This window comes from Gracilinanus agilis, chromosome 3 (genome assembly GCF_016433145.1).
Source record: "Gracilinanus agilis isolate LMUSP501 chromosome 3, AgileGrace, whole genome shotgun sequence".
Classification (NCBI taxonomy): domain Eukaryota; kingdom Metazoa; phylum Chordata; class Mammalia; order Didelphimorphia; family Didelphidae; genus Gracilinanus; species Gracilinanus agilis.
In genome coordinates, this window is record NC_058132.1 from 108,432,914 (window position 1) to 108,454,639 (window position 21,726).

At 38.8% G+C, this 21,726-nt stretch overlaps 1 protein-coding gene across 1 annotated transcript in view; it reads right to left on the reverse strand.

Annotated features, from left to right (window-relative positions):
• Window positions 1–21,726, reverse strand: part of DLG2 (discs large MAGUK scaffold protein 2) — a 1,542,336-nt gene that overhangs the window by 234,896 nt on the left and 1,285,714 nt on the right. The window contains exons 15-16 of the mRNA XM_044668933.1: window positions 19,618–19,721; window positions 4,972–5,086 (exon numbers count right to left, since the gene is read on the reverse strand). Of these exons, the coding sequence (XP_044524868.1) occupies window positions 4,972–5,086; window positions 19,618–19,721 (219 nt within the window). The remainder of the gene's footprint in view (window positions 1–4,971; window positions 5,087–19,617; window positions 19,722–21,726) is intronic.

Genomic DNA, 21,726 nt, shown 5'->3' on the forward strand with positions numbered 1-21,726 from the left:
ATTTTGTAAAAAAAAAAGGTTTCTTCATGTTTTCAACATGTTTTTATTTACTTTTAAGATTCTACAACTATATATAAGAGAGTCACAAAGCAGGAAATGCATAATACAGAGAAGTCCAGGAAATATATGAAGCATGCTAGCCCCGTGTTACATGTACAGCACTAAGCAACATCAAGTTATTTCTATTTGTACAAGACCATCAAAGCATGTTGAGCAATCCACACAAAACGGCAAGAAGAGGAAAGAGGAATACAACCAGATTGGGAATTTGGCATTTGGAAAGTAGCTGGGATGACAATCCCTCAGTGAAGCCCCAGAAGGAGCCTAGCTCTGGAAGGGCAAGGGGTCCCACAGTAATTCAGGAAAATAGGTTGCTCCAGGGAGCTGAGAAAGATCACTGGGACAGGACTGGGAAGCTGGGCAGAGAGGGAGAAGACCAGCATCTACCAGCTATATAGTCATTCCAACTGGGACTTCCAATAGGAGACCTGGGAAGGGGAGGAGGCAGGGTACAGAAGAGAGCCACTCACAAAGGAGATAGAAGTTTTCTGGGGGTAAAGACTCCATTCTGAGATTACTAAGTCATTTCATACAGGCAAAGAGTCCCCATGCTTTCTGGTTCAGGTACTACAGATTCCACAGCAAGGGTTCTTAGTGTTTTTTTTGTATTACAGACACCTTTGGCAGTCTAATGATGCTTATGGACCCTTTCTCATAATAATGTTTTTAAATGCACAGAATAAAACACAGGATTACAGAAGAAACCAATTATTATTGAAACAGAGTTTTCAAAATATATTTTAAGAAAAAGTTCACAAACCCCAGGTTAAAAACTCATTTTCTAGAATCTCTAATTCTGGAGTTAGAGCAAGAGAAACAGAGACCTGGGCATTTAAAAACCAACAAACTGAATTACTCAGTTTCAAGTGATCAATAAACAAATTGCTGTTTATTAAGTGCCTACTATGTGCCACATTGTCCAATTAAACAAGTTTGAGTTGGCTTATAATTACTGTTATTTTTGCTTCTTTTAATTTAAATTGTTTCTCATTGCTGAAAACAAAGTGGCTGCCCTCTTCTTTGACTCAAGAACAATTTTTTCCCCTAATAATCATAGGATGCAAGTAATTGACTATCCCATGAGAGGGATCACTGGGGAAGCAGTGTAGACAGTGGAGAGGGGATGGCACTAGGAAGGAGGAACCTTAAATTTGAGGTACAACTCTACTACTAACTCTTTGAAGATAATGACAAAATCCAAATCCCCTTTTTCAGCCTCAGTTTCCTTTCTGTAAAATCAAGAGTTGGGCCACAAGAACCTTTTAGAGTGCTTTTAACTTTACATAATGCTTTCCTCACAACAACCCTGTGAGGTAGGCAGAGGGTATTAATGCAGTTGAAAGAAGCCTTAGAGATCACCTAGTCAACGCTACCTCTTTTTGTTAAAGAAAGAGATGCCTGGGCAAGTGAAAATGACTTGTCCATAGTTGCCTGGTCATACTAACAGAAAGTATCAAAGGTAGGATTCATACCCAAGGCTCTTAACCCTCAGTCTGGGATTTAGGAACAGATCAAGGGTTCTTAACTTTTTGTGTATGTTGTGGGCCCAAACAATACCCTTAAGTGCATAAAATAAAATTAGTGGTGTTGAAAAATATAATTTTTTTTTGGTCCCATCCAAGTTCAAAGACCCCATCAAAATTTCCCCCTCAGAATCCTTGGTGTTCCACCAATCCCAGGTTGAGAGTCCCCATGCTTTCTGGTTCAGACATTACAAATTCTACAGCAAGGTGTGTTACAGATACCTTTGGCAGTCTAGTGATGCCTATGGACCCTTTCTCATAATAATATTTTTTAAAGAACAGAACAAATACAGGATTACAAAACCAATTTAAGCAAGATGATCTCTAAGGTCCCTTCCAGAATAGACAAAATTCTATTATTCTAAGCAACACATCAAGTACACTCTTGAAGAGAATAGCTTTGAGACTCAGAGATGTGTCTCTCATTTCTTGTATCACAGAAATTCTGATTTTGATGACTTTGAGGAAACATAACGTGGAACTAGCAAAATCAGTATAGTCATCAGGCACTAATTCGATAATGCTATAGTTAAAGTAAGCTGAGCCAAGTTATAGCCACTAACATTTTCTTTGCAAAAAGTTCCCTTTAAATTCATGGCATACAGCTCTATTTACCTTCTTTCACATATATTTTCCAACATTTTATAAAGAACCAAGACTTTGTTCTTGTTCATTTGCTTGTCTCCACCTAAACAAGCCATAACCAGTGTCCCAACAGGACTACATTTGTATGTCATATGAACATGTAAGTCAAACATAGCATTTCTATATATCTGTCATTATTCACAAGGGTGATGGGGCATGAAAAACAACTCTCTCTACCTTCCCTCTCCCCACCCAAAAACGCCACCAAGGAAAAAAATCCCATTGTATCTAGGGAATGATTTCTAAAGAGCTATGATTTGGGGACTGTCTCCATGAAGTGTGTCAGAACTTTTCAAAGTACCTAAAATTTTTGAGGGGGAAGAAACTCCCCAAAGATGAACATTATCAAGGAGATACAATTACTTTAAAATCTTCCTCTTACCTGTGTGTACTACTTTTTAATATTATTTTAAAGATTTAATGTCTATGAGTCTCAGTAATATCATTTTCAACTAAGATCTATTATCTCTATATAGCGTTTTTATATCATTTGCTTTAATTTTATTAATCTTCCATAACAAAATGAAAATGATTAAGTTATTACCAACATAGTTAACAATCTGCATATAGTACATTAACAATAAATTTTCATACTTTTTCATTTTTAAAAATGGCCTATGTCTTGATTTTTCCCCCTTCTTTTTCACTCTAGCCTTCCTTTCCCATTATCTGGGAATTAAATGATTTATCTGCCTTCTACACTAAGCCTATTGGATTTTCCCAATTCAATGCCTAAAGCGAAAACATTTTCAACTTAAAAAAAAAAAGTTCTTGTATAGCAAAAGAGCACTGATAACACAGTACTCAAGGAGAGAAGATATGGAGACAAATGGGGGTCATTAACTTCCCATCACAGTTGAGACGTTGCTACAACAGACGGGCTCTGGGGCGATTATCAGCATTCCTTGCCCAGATTACACAGAGGTGTATCGAGATAATCTTCTGAAAAGCAGCCGGCCAAATTTGCAAGGGCGACATATATATATATTTTTTTAACCTCAGGCGTTCTGAGGTTCTGTAGGCCCTTCGATTAATAAGGGGCTCTCTATGTGTCAGGGGGCCCAGCAAATTAAGGCCCCAGAGAACCTGTAGGCTTCAGGATTCTTGCTCCCTTCTTCCCCCTGCTGTGCCTACCTAATACACACAAAAGATAACTTTATAGCCACATTTGAACCGACATGACATGTTAATTAAAGTACTATCATCCGGGGTCTATAACAAGCACCTCATGTAAGTAAAAGAAAATGAAATGTAAGGCCCAATGGATATTATACCTCAGCAACAAAAAACAACTTTGGATTAAGTGAGGATTCCATATGGAATTTAACTGTAGCACAGCCAGTATTCTCCCCATTCCAACTAAGCGTGGAAATTCCATTTTCAATTATATTTACTATTCACTTTTCTCTCCTCCTTTGCAGCTTAATGTTAAGTCATTTAAAGTGAAGGAGGGACCTTAGGGGGAATGTATATATTGGTATGAATGGCAGGGCATGAGCCTTACAAAAATTTCTCAAGTCAGTTTAAGAGGGCTATTTGTTCCAGATGGTGAGGTGCGTGTTATAGGGGAGCAGGGATATACTACCATCTGTGATGAACAAATCCTGATATGCATTTAAAACTCAAGATTCTCTTTTTTCCCCCAAGGTAAATTACACAGCTCTGCCAGCAAAGAACCAAATGAATTTTGTCATTTGGGAAATGATTGATAAGAGGAAATGATCATAAGGTCTGGCCAATGAGCAGCAGAAAAGAGTTCTCAAGCAGGATTATAGGAAAAGGAATAGTCTACTCCTCCTTGGACTAATAAGAATCATTAAGAATATAAGCAAAACCCAAAGAACAAAACTTTCCAATTTCCCATCTATACGCCAGAGTGAATAAAATACTTGCCAAAAAGGCTAAAAGAATTCCTGACAATGGCAACAATGGTTGCCCATTCTAATGGTGGGTAAACAATCTAAAACTTTCTTCTCTCGAAGTGGTAAGTTGCCACCATTTAAAAGATTTCTTCCCACTCTTTCCCAATACCATGCTCTGGTCTGTTTACGCCCAGCCCTTTAACCCTGACAAATACTATCTTAAGAGGAAAGTCTCCCTCGAAAAATCTGATCCAAATTCCCATCTCATAGAAGGCTCAATTCATATTGGGGAAAGGAGCAATTTACACTCCTGGTAACATAAGGACTTAAGGAGTCCTGGACTTAATGACTTTTCACATTTTGAAAGCTGATATTCAATCCAATTAATCACCAATCTTGCAATAGGCCATGCAGCAATGATCTGACTGAGAGGACAGGGATGGAGAGTAATTTGCATGCTAACAAAAGTCCTTTATTTGCCAAAGAATTTATTTGACAAAGATCTGAGCTCAAAAGTTTGACATGCTTTGGACCTTTACTGATGGCAAAAAGGTAAAATTAAGGATTATTCTAAAGAAGTGGGTCATCTAAGAGTCAAACTTCAAATCACAATTATTTTAAGCCATTGTGTGGGCTGTTAACTGACATTTTGGAATTTTAAAAATCTCTCTCAAATGGTTATTAAATAAAGGTCATTGGCCATGGTTCCATTTTAAGTCTTGGCATTGCTGAATTGCTAGATGTTGGGTTTATCTGAAGATGTCACCCCCTACTACAAAGTTAAGTTCGGTGTTTTACAACATCACATGATGGTTTCCATTCATTCCCAAAAGAGCAGGAAGGACAATGGGAGACATGCAAGAGTGATTCGAGAAACCTACCTGACATAGAGTGAGCGTTTCTGATTGGTTCTCAGGGAGCCGGACCCAGAACTCATGCTGTGGTTCATCATCTGCTCGCGTAGGTCATGGATTTTTGCCTCAAATCTAGCGTAATCTGGTGATGAAAAACAGAAGGGACAACATTGGTGACCATTGGTATACCTTAATAGAGCTCTGCAAACAGGAGAATCTCATCTGGCAGCATTCTTGTGCTAAAGGCAAGACCCACCGGGAAGGGAAAATGCAGGTCTCAGGACCTTCACAAAATAGCAGGCAGGGCAAAAACAAACAGGGTCCTGAAGGAGCACACAAGTTAACTTTCTAATTCTTTACTGCTCTCATAAGAAGAGAAATATTCCTCCCTCCATCTACCCACCCATCCACCCACTCACCCACCCATCCATCCATCAGACTATTTATTCATCCATTCATTCAAAAACCATTTCTTGAGCATTCTTAATGTGGTAGGCATAATATTAGGTTCTGGGGATACAAAGATAAAAAGGAAACCAACTATTCTCACAAAGCTTATATTTTATTTAAATAAAACAACATCTACATGGAAAATTAAATTATACATGCATGTTTATGCACATATAAACATGCATACACACATATAAATTTTAAGCTTTAATAGTTTGATTGCATTAAGGTTTTGGAAACGTGCAAATGTGTATATATAATAAATACATGAATATGTGGGTAAATATACCTGCATGCATATATATAATATGTATATAATATATATATATATTCAATTATTTCTAGGGGAAGGACACTACCAACTAGATGCCAACATGTTATATATTAATAAATTAAATTTGTACAGACATCCAAAAACTATCAATGCTATAGGTATGTAAGAACATACCCTTCTTAGAGTAATTTGCATAATCAGAGTAATGGCTTTCCAACCCAAAACATCATAAGAATACCCTGGGATTACCACCAGAAAAAAATATGGCACTAACAACAAATTGGCATGTACAGCCTCTAGAACCCACATAACCATTGTAGCAGTATAGCAAGAATACCCTGGAAAGAGTATCTTATACAACAGTGGTTCAGTAAAGTTTCCAGCCACCTTGAGATTACAAAGTGTCTGCCCAGAAAAAACCTCAGCCAAGATTCCAACAGACCATCATCTCTTACTATAACTCTCTCTTCCTTATAATTGTGTATATGTGTGAATATTTGCTCCTTCTTAGACTAGCAAGAATCATTAAGAATATAAGCAAAACCTAAAGAAAAAACTTTGCAATTTCCTGGTGATACACCAGAGTGTATGTGTATATGTATAGTCAAAGGCATTTATGAATCTATACATGCATCTAAATCTATATTTACATATACATAAGCTATATTATTTCTTTTAAAACTACCAATCGCAGCATACACAATGTATGCAAGTATGTAGGGCAACTTGGTGGCCCAGAGTACTAGCCTGGAATCAGGAAGACTCATCTTCCTAAATTCAAACCTGGCCCCAGACACTGAGTAGCTGTACGACCTTCACACTGTTTGCCTCGTCTATGAAATGAGCTGGAGAAGTAAATGGCGAGTCACTCTAATGTCTTTGCCAAGAAATCCCCAAATGGGGTCACAAAGAATTGAACACAACTGAAAATATCTGAACAACAATAATAACAGCAACAAAAAAGATCCCTTCTAAATCCAAGGTTCTAAGAGTCTAAAGGCTAAATGATCACTTTTCAAGGCAAAACTTCCCGATGTCCATCAACTTTCATAACAAGCAGATTGTTTCATATAGTGCACTTATCTGTGCCTTCTTGTAATTTTTCTCTACTGATCCTCATTCTCTCCTGGACAAAGAAGAAGAAATATATTTTCCTTTCTGCTTCACAACTCTACAGCTGTTGAAAATAGCCAGGTCAGTTATTCTTCAACTCATATCACCTTAGATCCTAGTTGCCTTGCTTTATACACACCCTGATTCCTCAAAGTCTCATTTTCAAATTTAATAATAAAAGCATTTCTTGAATGTTTGCCTTGTATAAATCCATATGTGAAAAATACTGACAGGATACAATGAGTAAGACAAAGATCTTCATAATCAGGGGTATATTGGAGCCAACTCCTTTGAGAGCTGATTGTTAAATTTTCAGTGTTCCAATTTACACTTCAGAAAGAAGCAAATTAGAGCTTTTGACTTATTGTTTGTTGGTTGTCTAGTCATAAGAAAGTGATGTAAAAGTTTAAATGTGTGGTTGTTTAGTTGTGTATGACTCTTCATGACTCCAAGGGGTTTTCTTGGCAGAGATAATGGAGTGTTTTGTCATTTCCTTCTCCAGCTCATTTTATGGATGAGGAAACTGAGGCAAACAAGGTTAAGTGAAGTGCCCAGGATTACACAGCTAGTAATCGCCTGAAGCTGGATTTAAACTTCCTGATTCCAGGTCTGATGCTCTATCCATTGTGCCACCTATTTGCCCTTAGTTTTTAGAATCCCTAGCTCAGTTCATTCACCACCTTCTACATGAGTTCCTTCCTGATGTCCATATTTGCTAGTGTTCCTTCCCTTGATCCTTACCAGTTGATTGGTATGCAGTACACATGTGTATTTTTATGTGTTTATGTGTACATGTGCACTCATGCTCATGTTGTATATACTTACATGGAGGGACAGCATGATATACTAGAAAGAAAAATATTAATCAAGGACCAAGGCTCAAAAATCCCAGTCCTGCCTCTTATTATTTCTGTGAATCACAGTTTCTTCCTCTATAAACTAAGAGGGTTAGACTAGACAAAATGTAAGGTTTTCCTACCAATTCTGCCTCTGATACTAAAACCTTCTTTCCCTACTGGCTTTTCCCATAGAACATGAGATTCTTGAGGGTTGCCTCTTTTTCATTTCTTCTTTCTATGCTCAACACAGTGCCTGGCACATAGTATGCTCTTAATTATAACATTTGTGGCTTGATTACCCAAGGTCACAAAAGATCTGGGATTCTATCTTGGTCCTTTTGATGTCAACTCTAGGGCTTTTTCTACTATGTCACACTGATTAGTGCCCGATAACAGACCAATGAAAGAGCTGGGAGGGATGGGAGGAGAGAAAGATCATTTCTAGCTGGTAGGAAGCATTGGCTCTGCCGTCAAGTTAAAATACACTGTCCTTGCCTAAAAACTTTCCAGAATGCTCGCTAACAAAGGTCAACAAAAAAGAGCTCGACAGTCCTTCAAAAGGAGGGCAAGTCTTAATTTGATCTGACAGCCTCAGAGAATAGTCTCTGTGGAATGTTCCGTGGCTGTGAAGGCCACCATTAAACTTCATTAAATTTTTTCTGCCAGGCTGCCACCAGGGGTTAAACGCTTTTGATCACCCTTACTTTCTTCCCAGCCTACTAGGGGTAGAAAAATACACAGGGTAGACCTGACTACTTCATAGGAGAAAATGAACACCAAAAAAACTTAGTTTGATATGTGAGAAATCTGACAAAGATAAAGCAACTGAAGGACAATTTAATACATCCGCTGACACAATCAGTTGCTCTGTAAAGGAGCGGCTATCACTCTCCAGACAAAATGACTTATTCAGACTATTCTGTGTTGTTAAAAAAGGTTATGATTTTTAAAAAAAAGAAATAAATATTTTCTTAAACATATCCCAATAAGGATATTCTATGATTTTCAGTAGGAAAAGTAGAATAGTGGACTAGGCATTAGAACATTTGAGTTCTAATCCCTGTTTAGTCACTAAATAGTTCAGTTATCTTTGGCAAATTATGTGTACCTTAGATTATTATTAACATGTACAAGTAAACTGGTTATGCCAGAGTCTTCTACCTTCTTGCATCAGCTGGGAAAGGAAAGGCTGGCACACAAAGCTCTGTATTTGGAATAATATATTAAACAACAGATAAGATACTGCTGCCTCTTTTTTTTTTTTTTTTTTTTTTTTTTTTTTTTTTTGATATGTTACAAAGCTGGTGTTTTCCCATTTATTTTCTAGGACACTTCCACCTTGCTTTTGCTTTAGTTCTATTAAATCCAATTTATGCACAAGTAAGATATCTTAATGCCAGTGGTCCTTTTCAAAAATGAAGGATGAACAAACAACAATAACAATGTTGTTTCCAAACTAAGACTGCCATCTTTCTGCTTTCCATCCACTGTAACCTTCTCAATTTCTGAAGGTGACTTTTGTATTGTTTTACTGGATGTTTCTTTAATCCATGAATTGGAAAATTATACTTGAGCCTTCTTCCTCCCCTACTCCACCACTCTAACACCATTTCCAATGCGGTTATTGATGCTTAAGCATTTAAGAACCAACCAGACTTTCCTTCTAGTCCTCTCCCCATCCTAAACATGGCAATGCCATAAAGAATCAAAATTTAAGATAATACAAGGAGCAGGGGGAGAGGGGATACATGGTGGGTTTAGGCAAGTCACAACATGTTAGCAGTAATAATCTATATATGAGGTATGGTATAAAGATGAGTGTGAACAGAAAAGGTCAACCAATCAAGTACTGAGGATAAGAACCAATAGATGGGTGGCCCAGGGCTATATTATTCTCTTAGAGATAGTAAAATAGCCAGAGAAAGACCTCTAGCACATTGGAGGATGAGAGAGGAGGAGGTGGATTTTTTTTTAACGAAAGATTTACGAAAAGACATGGATGATAATTGCTTAGGATGAGGAAACAGTGATATGTTGTCATTTGTCCTGATAGAGACTATTGGCAAAAGAGAGAGAGAGAGAGAGAGAGAGAGAGAGAGAGAGAGAGAGAGAGAGAGAGAGAGATTGATTGATTATGGATGCATCACAGCAAAGAGCCTACCCATAAATTAAACATTAATTTTATGGGGGAAAATAATGCCTGAATGAACTTTCATTTCAATATGTAAGTATTCCTAAACTGAGGACTATGTGAGGAAGATGTCCATGATTGTAAAGGAACTGGAAACTGTCTTTCAGGAATTAGCTGAAGAAGCCTGAGAAGGGAAACATGGACCAAGATATGGTGACTATATTATGTTATGTGAAGGACACTTGCATCTAAAAGAGATTCACCTTATTCTACTTGTCCTCAGAAAGAAGAAAACAGGAAAAGTAGGCAGAAATTACAGAAGCAGAGAGTGTTACTTAGCATAAGCAACATATTAACCATTAGAATTGTCCAACTGTAGAATGGGGGAACTCAAGATACAAGCATTTCCTGTCACTACCTAGATGACTATGCTCTGGGGATATCTTAGAGGGGACTCCTGCTTCAGGCAGATCTTTAGGACCTGATTGTATGATTATGTACAACAAATAGCTTCTAGGAATAGGGGGAGAATAAACTTAACTGTGAATGATTAAAGCAATAAATGTAGCAGATTATTATTAATCATATTAATTTCATATTCTTTCAGCAATGGGGGAAGGGGAAACAACTAACAGCAACAACTAAAATAAGATTAGTATTTTAAGGTTTAGAAAATGCTTTCCTCACAAGACCCATGAGTGTATCATAGCTCATTTCAAAAGTGGGACTAAAATCCAAACTCAAGACATAGGACTCTTTCTTCCAACTCATGCTGCTTCCATGGTCAGCCCTCATCACCACTATGATATCGTTTTAATGTCTAGTATAGCTAGGTGGGACAGTGGATGGAGCACCAAGCCTGAAATCCTGTGTCAGCCACTGACTAGCTGTGTAACCCTAGGAAAGTCATTTTACTCTGTTTTTCTCCGTTTTCTCATCTGAAAAATAAGCTAGAGAAGGAAATAACAAACCCCTTTAGTATTAGTATTTTTGCCAAGAAAACCTTAAATAGGGTCTCAGAGTATTGAATGCAACTGAAAGAACTGAACAAAAACACTTCAAAGACTTGGCTTAATTATTCCCAAGCTCAAGACAAGATAAAGTCCTGGAGAAATTGTTTGCATTAGGGTTCTTTCTGCTGTTCTGAGCTTTTTATTTTCTTTCCCAGGCTAACTGACCTCAATTCCTTTAGTGCAGGGGTCGGCAACCTTTTTGGCCATGAGAGCCATAGAAATCACATTTTTTAAAATGTAATTTCATGAGAGCCGTTCAGTGCTCACAGTGCGCTCTCCTGTAACAGCACCTGGAAAAAAAAATTAACTTTATGGCTCCTGCAGAAAGAGCCATACGTTGCCGACCACTGCTTTAGTGTCTTCTAATGGTTCTCTAATTTACTGTTCTTTCACTCCTCCAATTGATCTTGAAACATCTCCCTTTCTTTATATTTTTCTAGTCTCAAACTGGAAAAAGGGTTAGTGGATCATGGATGTAGATCTGAGAGGCACTTCTGAGGTCAATGAACCCAACTGTTTCATTTTGCAAAGGAGAGAAGTGATTTGGCCCAGATCATGCACACAGACAAGGGCAGGAGATGGGACTTTACTTCAGATGCTCTGCTTCCAAATGCAGTGATCTTTCATGAAACGGTACTCTGATGGAGACTGCTATATGTCTAGAACTGACCAGGCCCATATATCTCCTACACTCTGTAATTCCTGGTGTCAGATTTGTTGAACAGGTCCCCAGGATAGACAGAAATGAATAGGTCCAGAACAGAATAAATCTCATTTAGGAAGATGCATAGCACTTTCCACTATTCCTAGCTTCTCTTTGCATTAAAGCCCAATGTTAAAGAAACCAGTGCTCTCCTGGTATTGTGGGGAATCATGCAACCCCACAGATTAGGAGACATCTAAATTGCAGGGGATCTGGAGAAACACTTATGGAGATTTTGTGGTTGTAAATTGGATAAAATATATCGCAAGAAGTGCCACTGAAGCAATCTATGACTGAAAATTATAGAATTTCAGAATTTCAGAGAGGGAAAGGACCTCAGTAGCCATCTAGTTCAACCCATATATGGAAAAAATACTCACTATAACATCCAACAAGTGGACAGGGCATCCAACCTCTGCTTGAAGACCTCCAAAGAGGAAGAACACACTAGCTCTCCATTCTACTTTTGGACAGCTCTAATTACTGGGAAGGGGCAACTAGGTAGTACAATGAATAGAGTGCTAGACTTGGAGTAAGGAAGCACTGAGTTCAAAATCAGACTCAGACATTTACTACCTGGATGACCCTGGGCTAGTCACTTAATCCTGTTTGTCTCAGTTTCTTTATCTGGCAGACCACTCTAGTATCTTTGCCAAGAAAAGCCCATTAGGGTCACAAAGAATTAGATACAACTGAAAATCACTGAACAACAATTATTGGTGAGTTTTACTTGTCATTGTCTATATTTAACTATTTGCAACCATTACCTATTGCTCCTGTTTCTATCTTCTGGGGTCAGATGGAATAAGTCAAATTCTTACTCTCCATGAAAGATGTGCAAATATTTAATGACAATTATCATATCTTTCCTGATTCTTCTTTTCCTCAGGCTTTCTGAACTCCTTTCTGAATTCAGTTTGCTCTCAGATGTCATAGACTCAAATGCTTTTGCCATCTTGGTGGCCCTTCTCTGAACACCATGAAGTTTATGAATATCAAGGTTATGGTGACTAGAACTGAAAACAATGAGGTCCAGATGGAGTCTGAAGAAAGCAGGGAAGAGTGGTATCGCTCTGTTCCTATTCCTGGAAACTATGCCCCTCCTAATGAATACCAAATGAGTGGGGATTTGACTTGTTCAGGTTGGCCCCAGAGAACAGAAATGGCAGCAATAGGGAGAAACTGTGAAGAGGTAAATTGAAGCTTAATGACAAGTGAAATTCTCCAACATTAACTGTTTTAGTTGCCACGTTACACTACTGACTTAAAATGAGATAACAGCCTACTAAAACTCCCAGCTCTTTTTAGAACAATTGTTGTCTACCATGTTCCTCTTATCTTCTACTGTGATTCTTGGTCAACTCCTATTCTTCCTGGACTTATTTTCATTGAAACAGTTTAGGGATCCTTTCTATCTTTTCTGTTTTTTGCTTATTCTTATTTTTTAATTAATAGAATTTATTTCCAGATATCTCAACTCTTCCCTCCCCTCCGGAAACCCTAGACAAAGCATCTTCTGGCAAAAAAGAGATATACACCTACATTAGGTCTTTTGTGTTTCCATTTTGCAACTAATTCTCTGGAGGTGAACATTCATAAACTATTCTTCAAATATTGAAGCTGTAGCTACAGATAATGTTCTCTTAGTTCTACTTGTTTTATTCTTCTTTATCTCATGTAGTTGTTTATAAGTTAAAAAAAATTCAATCTGATTTTTGTTTCCTATAGCCCAATAGTATTCCATCACAATCATATACCACAATTTGTTTAGCCATTCCCCAGTTGATAGACATTCCCTTGATTTCCAGTTCTTTGCCACCACAAAGAGGTGGCTATAAATATTTTGGAACATATAGGTTCTTTTTTTTTCCCCCGATCTTCTTAGGAAATAGACCCTAGCAAAAAGATTGCTGGGTCTAAAGGCATACACAGATTGTAGCTCCTATCTTTCCTCTGAATCCTTTAAAACATACTTTCCCCAAACTGAGGGTGCATATGGAACAATGTTCAAATTTCCTTCTCCTTCTATATCATGAACTCTAGGATGGAATTGTTGCTTCTCCACCCCACTCATCTTGGTTCCCATTATTTCTACCCCAGCAACAATTTCATTCCTGTTAGTGAGAATCAAATCCAGATGGAAGTGGGCTGATTGGGTAGTGAGGGTGAAGGATAACAGTGAGCTCAAGTGTTATGCTGGTTTTCATGAAATGTGAAAAGAAAAAAAAAAGTCTCTAGCATATTGGATAGATTCTCTGTGGAAAATTTATAGAAAGACACAAACAAGAATCACAGCAGGTGTAAAAACATTCACAAAGGATAACTGGAATTGTGAAGGGTCTCACCACCACAGCACATGGAGATCAGCTAAAGAAACTGAGGATGTTAAGTCTGAAGAAGAGCAATAGACTCAGAGGAAACATAATAGCTGTCTACCAAAACTTGAAAGTTTGCCAAACAGAAGAGGAACACCAGCAGTGAGTAGACATCACAAAGACTAACTGGTTTGACATAGAAAAAAAATTTCCTTAACCATCAGAGCCATTCAACAGGAAGAAATGGGCAACTGCCTAAGGGGTCTCTTTCCCTTAACTGGAAGTTTTCAAACAAAATCAGGATGACAACTTTTGGGGAATATTGTAAAGAATTTTTTTCCCATGACATTGACTGGACAAGAAGGCTGCAGAGATCTGTTCTGATACTGCAGTTCTATGAAAAGACATGGGTGGGTTGCAATCTGCTTCAGTGAATAGAAGATCTATATCTTTGGGATCTTAGGACTTTTGAAAGTCTTCCCTAATAACAACAAAAAAAAAAAAAGCAAGTCTATCTATGGCACGAGGCACTTTGTTGTGCTATACATGGTTCCTGATGTCCCTGGATTTTTTCCTAACATATTATGATACTATATTGAACTTGTACCTCCTGAAATTCATCCTGCCATTGCTGCTCACTTCCCCAACTTGCCACTCATTTTCATATTTAATAATACTCTTAAAAGTGCTGAAACCCCTACCTAGGATGCTGTTGCTATAAAACAAAATGATTATGAAGACAATTCAATCTGCAGCAACCACCAATATCTCTCTTTTCCTTTTAGAACAGTATTCGGATATTACTTGTTAAAGATGTTGCTTGGGGGTGTTTTGTATCAATTATCATACCTCTGAAAAAAATGTTCTCAGTGCATGGATTAATAGCTTTCTGAAAAGCATTCACCTTTCAAAAGTCATTTCCCCTTTCAAATAGAATTGGTTCCTTTCCTTACTCTTATTTACTTGCAGATCTCATTGTAAGGCTAAGCCAGATGGAGAAGAGAGGTGGTGGAAATCAGTAGAAAAGGAATTACCTTAAAGAGTCATGTAGGGGCAACTTGGTGGCTTAATGGATAGAGAACCAGAACTAGAGTTGGGAGGAATTCCTAGCTGTGTGACCCTGGGCACCTTGATTCTGTGACAGAAGGGAAGGGTTTAAAAAAAAGAGTCCCATAGCCAAGTAAAACATCCCACTGTAGCTTTCATTTATAAAAAGGGATAATAATCTAATTAGCATCTTCTCTATCTATAAAAAGGGATAACAATCCAAATCATAGGGCAAGCAATATGGAAGGTGAAGAGGATGGAAGAGGAAAAATTCAAAAATTTGTCTGTCTTCAAATGCCAGCTATGCTGTCTATTGCCAGTGTGATTCTTATAAGTCTTCTGACTTTGTCTTCCTCACCTTTACAATGAAGGGGTTGGACTAAGAGATCCACTAAGGTTCCTTCCAGCTTTGAATCTCATTTAGTCACAGGGTTCTCTTGAGAGATCTGTTTTACAAATGCTACATGAATGTAAGCTGTGACTTTTATGCCATTAATCCTGCTGGTGCCTGCATTCAGGGGCAGCCCTTCAATGGAATTTTTTTGTAATAGCTTGTGATGCTTTGTGACCTTCTTAGGGGCTCAACAGGATTGTGCTACCTGCTTTTAATTTCATTAGCTTTCCTGGCTGCATCCTATAACCATTCATCATGGAGTATTTGTTCATTGGCTAGTCTGTGAGAGTTTTGCCTACCCATGTCAAACAAAAATCGATGCCCGCACAAGCTCAGTGGCCCGAGTCTCCTGGGCTTTGTTCTGAAATGATGCCTGTCCAGGACAGAGACTAGAGTCTGACATACCCTGAATAGTACTTTTTGAAAGATGGTACCCGGGTGAAGCTTAAATAGAGAAGAAGGCAAACATTCTAAATTGTATTCTATAAAGTCCCAGGGGACTGACCTAGAGAGGTGGCTTGGTATAATTGGAGGAGTGTTGGACTTGGAGACAGTGAATGGATTATTTTTGTGCTCTCAAAAAGATGGGACTTCAAATCCTGAATCAGACATTGCTAGCTGTGTGGCATGGAACAAGTTGGTTAATTTTTTGTCTGCCTCAGTTTCTTCAAGTATAAAATGGGGTTAATAATAACATCTATTTCACAGGGCTGCTGTTAGAATCAAATGAAATACTCTTTGCCAGTTTTAAAGTGTGAAAACAATGTAAGCTATTATAATTGTTGCTAAGACACTTCCTTAAGTTCTATTCCCAAAGTGATTCCCAAAGTGGGCGCTACCGTCCCGTGGTGGGTGCTGCAGCAATCCAGGGGAGCAGTGATGGCCACAGGTGCATTTATCTTTCCTATTAATTGCTATTAAAATTAAAAAAAAATAATTACCAGGGACGCTAAGTAATATTTTTTCTGGAAAGGGGGCGGTAGGCCAAAAAAGTTTGGGAACCACTGGTCTATACCTATGCTAGACAACAAGAGGAGCTTACATTGATCTGGCAGGCTCTAAGGTATTCAAAGTCCTTTACACACAGAAGGAAGAGTGGTACAGTAGAAAGAACACTGGTTTTACTGTCAGAGACCTGGGATTCCAACCCATTTCTAACATTTAAATGTGTGATCTTGGGCAAGTCATTCAATGGTCCTCAGTCTCTTCAGTTGTAAAAAGGGAAGATGGGGCCAGAAGTCCACTGAAATCTCTTTCAGCTTTAGACTTATGATCTTATTATAAAATAGGAATATCCTATTATGGTGGGGCTGTGAGGTGGCAAAGTGGTGAGTGCTGGGATAGGAGTCAAGGAGACCTGAGTTCAAATCCAGCTCCAGCCACTTACTGGTTGTATAACTCTGAGCAAATCACTTCACCCTGTTTGCCTCAATTTCCTCAACTGTAAAATGAGCTGGAGGAGGAAATAGCAAACCACTCCATTCTCTTTGCCAAGAAAACCCCAAATGGGGTCATGAAGAGTCAGAAATGACTGAAACAAATGAACAAAATTACATTGGGTGTAATCACCCTCCCTTCACCCCCTTCCTGGCAAGATTGTATCCTATGGGATAAGGCTTGGAGCTGAGTCAAGCGTTCCTTGGCCACTTCTGGGGACACATGTGTCTGTTTTGGAAGCAATCCTTTAGTCTCCGGGAGAACAACAGGGGGAGGAGCTGAATCAAAGAGTGTGGGACATTCAGCAGCTCTTACTCAAAGTGACTGCCCCTAGGTCTAACTTCCTGTCAAGCCTGGGGGCTTTTCTCTTGAAAGAAAGTTCCTTCAGCCCTAAATCATAGGGATTCCAACTGAACTACTGTCTCTTCTTTCATAAAGGATTAGGGGATCTTTCCTGGATCAGGAGCCCAGATTTTAAACTCACTTTACTAACTACAATAATAAAAATAATTGCTAGAATTTCTACATAGCACTTTAATGTTTGCTAAATTCTTTATAAATATGATCTCTTTTGTTCCTATGAGGTGGTTGCTATTATTATACTCATTTTACACATGAGGAAATAGAGATTGAGAAAGATTAATCAATTTACCCAGGGTTACACAGTTTGTAGATAACTGAGACAGGATTTGAACTCAAGGTCTTCTTGACTCCAAGTTCAGTAGGCTATTATATACCACCTAGCTTTTTTGACACAGGGCTAGAGACATTGGTTTAGCCAGCAACCTCTCAAGTGAGAGATGAAGGGGGACTTTTCTTCAGTGTTGGGGAAAATATTCAATCATTTCCATGTGTAGGGAGATAGAAGAGAGAAAAACAGAGATAGAATGGAACTTAGTGAAACCATTTTCTTCATTTTTATAGATGAAGAAACTGAGGCCCAGGAAGACTTGTCCAGCCTCAATCACATAATAATAGCATTAGAAGTGAGGTTTGAGCCCAGGCCTTCAGACTAGAAATAAGGTCTCCTGACCTTAAAAAAAAATTATTTTTTCATTAATCAAACACAAAAAAATGTCTACATCAATCTGGGCTCTGAGAGAGGGACAAAGGTAAATGAGAAATACTCTCAGAGTAACTGTGAAGTATTTTTTTTGTATACAAGGATAAACTGAATTAAATAATAACATTTATATTTTACTTTAAGGTATGCAAAGTTCTATACACATGCTATCTCATTTGATTAGCATTTGTTTTTACAAAAACAATACTGTTTGATTTAATAACTGCAGCTATTATCCTAATTGTAAAATGAGCAAACTGAGGCTGAGAGAGGTTAAGTGACTTGCCCAGGACCATACACGTGTTTTAAATAAAATCTGACTCTCTTATCTACTTGATGCCAAACTAGACACTCTTTAGGTTAAACCAAATTGCATCATCATGATGAAGGCATAAAGGGTAAAGAGTACTATGAGATCAGATGAGCTCAAAGTTGCTTTAAGCTGGTATCACAGAGCTCTTCATAGAGGAAGTCATATTTGAGGCTAAACCTTGAAGAATGGACACATGAAGATCACTGAAGAAGCCCTCCAATTTTCACACACACACATATATACATGCCCACATTATATGTGTACATATGCACATATATATTATACATATGTTTTATATGTGATATAATACATAAAGTATAATATATATTGTTATATATACATAATACTATCTAAAATATATATTATACACACACATATATTACATCTATCCATCCATCCTAATCTGTCTGTCTGTCTCTTTATCTATGGGTAAATGGCACCCAAGCAATCATAGGATGGATGTAGGAAAGTTGTATTGAGATAGGCATGGTTGGATCAGTTGATGAAAGAACAACATGAAGGATGCCAACGTCATAGGATTGATCCCCAAGCCCTCTGACACTAAAGTCGGTTCTTCTTTCATACAGTTATCATTTTACACACACACACACACACACACACACCCTTTGATGTCCACATCGTATGATTTCTTTTTTTTTTTTTTTAATTCTTACTGTCCATCTTAGAATCAATTCTATATATTGCTTCCAGGGCAGAAGAGTGGTAAGGGCTAGGGCAGTGGTTCCCAAACTTTTTTGGCCTACCGCCCTAGAAAAAATATTACTTAGCCCCCTGGAAATTAATTATTTTTAAACTTTAATAGCAATTAATAGGAAAGATAAATGCACCTGTGGCCATCACTGCTTTCACCAGATCACTGCAGCGCCCACCAGGGGGCGGTGGTGCCCACTTTGGGAATCACTGGGCTAGGCAAAGGAGGTTAAGTGACTTGCCCAGGGTCACACAGCTAGAAAGTGTCTAAGGCTAAATCTGAACCCAGAACCTCCCATTTCCTGGCCTGGCTCTCCACCACTGAGCCACCTAGCTGCCCCTTCTATGATTTCTTTAACACAACTCTGAGCAATCGACTAGCCTGAGCTGATATCCACCTATTAAGGCAGCTTCCCTAGAGTCCACCTAGTGTTTAAAAGAAAGTTAGCGGCCTCAGACACTTCCCAGCTGTGTGACCCTGGGCAAGTCACTTGACCCCCATTGCCCACCCTTACCACTCTTCCACCTAGGAGCCAATACACAGAAGTTAAGGGTTTAAAAAAAAAAATTAAAAAAAAGAAAGTTAGGTGGGTGTGCCAAACCCATTATACCCCCTAAAAAGTCCTACACAGCCACAGGAGCTAATTATTATCAGGCTCATCTCACAAATAAAGAAACTGAGGCAGGGAGAAGCTAAATAACTTCCTTGGGCTTACTCTGTTCTTGGCAAAGTTGGCTTCGGCAGCATTTTCTCCTCCTCTGATGCTACAGCCTTTTAACCAAAGTAACCTCTTCACACACCTGGTTTGAGCCCTGTCTCCTACCAATGCCGACCTCTCTGTATGTCAGATCCCTCAGCAAATCCCTCACCTCTCTCAGACTCCGTCGCTTCGCCTGCGAAATGCGGCAGTGGGTTTGGAGGAACTTGGAAGTCCCCTTCCAGCTCTGACATTCCGTGGCCACAAGTGGAGCAGCTAAATAACAGCCCATCTCTTACCTCAAACCAGAGGAGGGATCATTTGTTCAACAGGAAAATAGCCCAGTAATCTGATCTACCCAGAGCGTGGTAACTCTTCATTCAGATTCTACATTCCCTTTATTAGTGAATTGTTTGCGACCGAGCCAGTGGCGGGGCTTTGCGGGCTCCTCAGACGTGTACATGGTCCGCGAGCCTTCCTACTTTCACTTTACGACAGCGGAGGGTTCCGCGGATGCCCTCTCGGTTTCAAGTTACCTCTTTAATTAGGAGGCTGCCTGGGCTGTTTTCGAGTCCCTGGAACTGCGGCTGAACCATTTTTACATCCTGCTCCTCCGCCTTTCATTCCCTCAAAAGGTCTGTGAGCCTCTCTCCCCCTGGGCATGCATTCTCCCTGCTATTGACATCACTGGCCACGACCTTGCTGGGCAAGGAGATGGATATCGATAGCTCCCTGCCAGGCATACTGGGAGCTTGCTAAGTTTTCGACAGGCTTTTCATTTTCACCACCTCACTTTAGTACCTTTCTCAGGTTGCCGTCCTTCTTCTACACACTGAGCGGTGGAATTTTCCGCCATTGGAGATTTATTGATCCTTTACACTTCACTCCAGTCTCCTCATGTTTACTCACAGCCAAACTTCTATTAACTAGACACCAATTAACCAGAATTGGCATTAGCAAGGCTTTTGCTGTTTTTTTTTTTTTGTTATTTTAAAACCCTTATCTTTTGTCTCAGAATCAATACTGTGTATTGGGTTGAAGGCAGGAGAATGGGAAGAGCTTGGAATGGGAATTAAGTGACTTGCTCAGGGCCACACAGCTAGGAAGCTTTGAATTCGGGATCTCCTGTCTCAAAGCCTGGCTCTCAATCCACTGGGCCACTTAGCTGCCCCTTTTTGCTGTTATTTCTAATTCACTTGGATCAGAAAAAGGCAAACAACAAGAAAAAAAAACCTGGTCTATATGCCAGGCCACTAATAAACCGTAATGTCACATATATGTGTGTGTGTGTGTATACACATATATATAACTAAATAATAATAATAATAATAATAATATTGACAATAATAATGATTCCGATGTCCGGAGTATGTTGAGGTTTTCAAAATTCTTTCTTTAACATTAAACTTGTATTGGGAATACTAGTGTTAGGTTACCCATTTTTCAGATAAGGAAAGTGAAGCTCAGCAAGGTTAAGTGTCGTGGACCATGTCTTCACAACCCCAGTGATTTGTGTCATACTGTTATGCCTCTATTCTCTGGGCATCTAAGTGAAAGAAGTTTTTAAACTTAGAATATCAGAGATGGAATGGAGCTCAAGAATTCCCTCATTTAAGTCATTCGTTATAGAACTGAGACTTTTGGAGTCCAGAAAGGTAGAGGGTTTGTATAGTGTTGTGAAAGGAATACTGGACATAGGAAAACACATGGCAGAGACATCTGGGACAAATCACAACACTGCTTTGGGGCTCATTCTCCTCAGCTGTCAAACCAAAGATGCTGGGCTAGCTGTGGCTCTGAAGTCCTTTCTATCTCTAATTCTATGATCTGATTTGTCCAAAATCTAGTTGGGGGAACTAGCACCCAGTTTTCCCCAACTACTTCCATACTCTTTCTATTACATCATAACCCTTCTTCCTCTTCCCATTATAAGTTTGTTGTGAGACCTGAGTGAAATCCACGATTATGACTATAGCAATTTTCTGCGTGACTTGGCTGAGAAAGAAAATTTTCAAATAGGTCTCGGCCTAATGCCTAGAAAACAATCTTCATACGTGTGAAACAAGGAAGGAATATAGATGAAGGCAAACATTGGCATGAATCCCCAAACTAGTATTTGTCCACCAGACTGAGACACTTGGAAAATGAGATACCTCATCTCAAATTGACACCGTTCCAGAGGAGGGCACATTCAACTTTCTGAGCTAACTTTTGGCCATTTCAAAAACACTGATGAGAAAAACGCTAGATTTTGCCCATAAATTTTTATTATTTTGATACT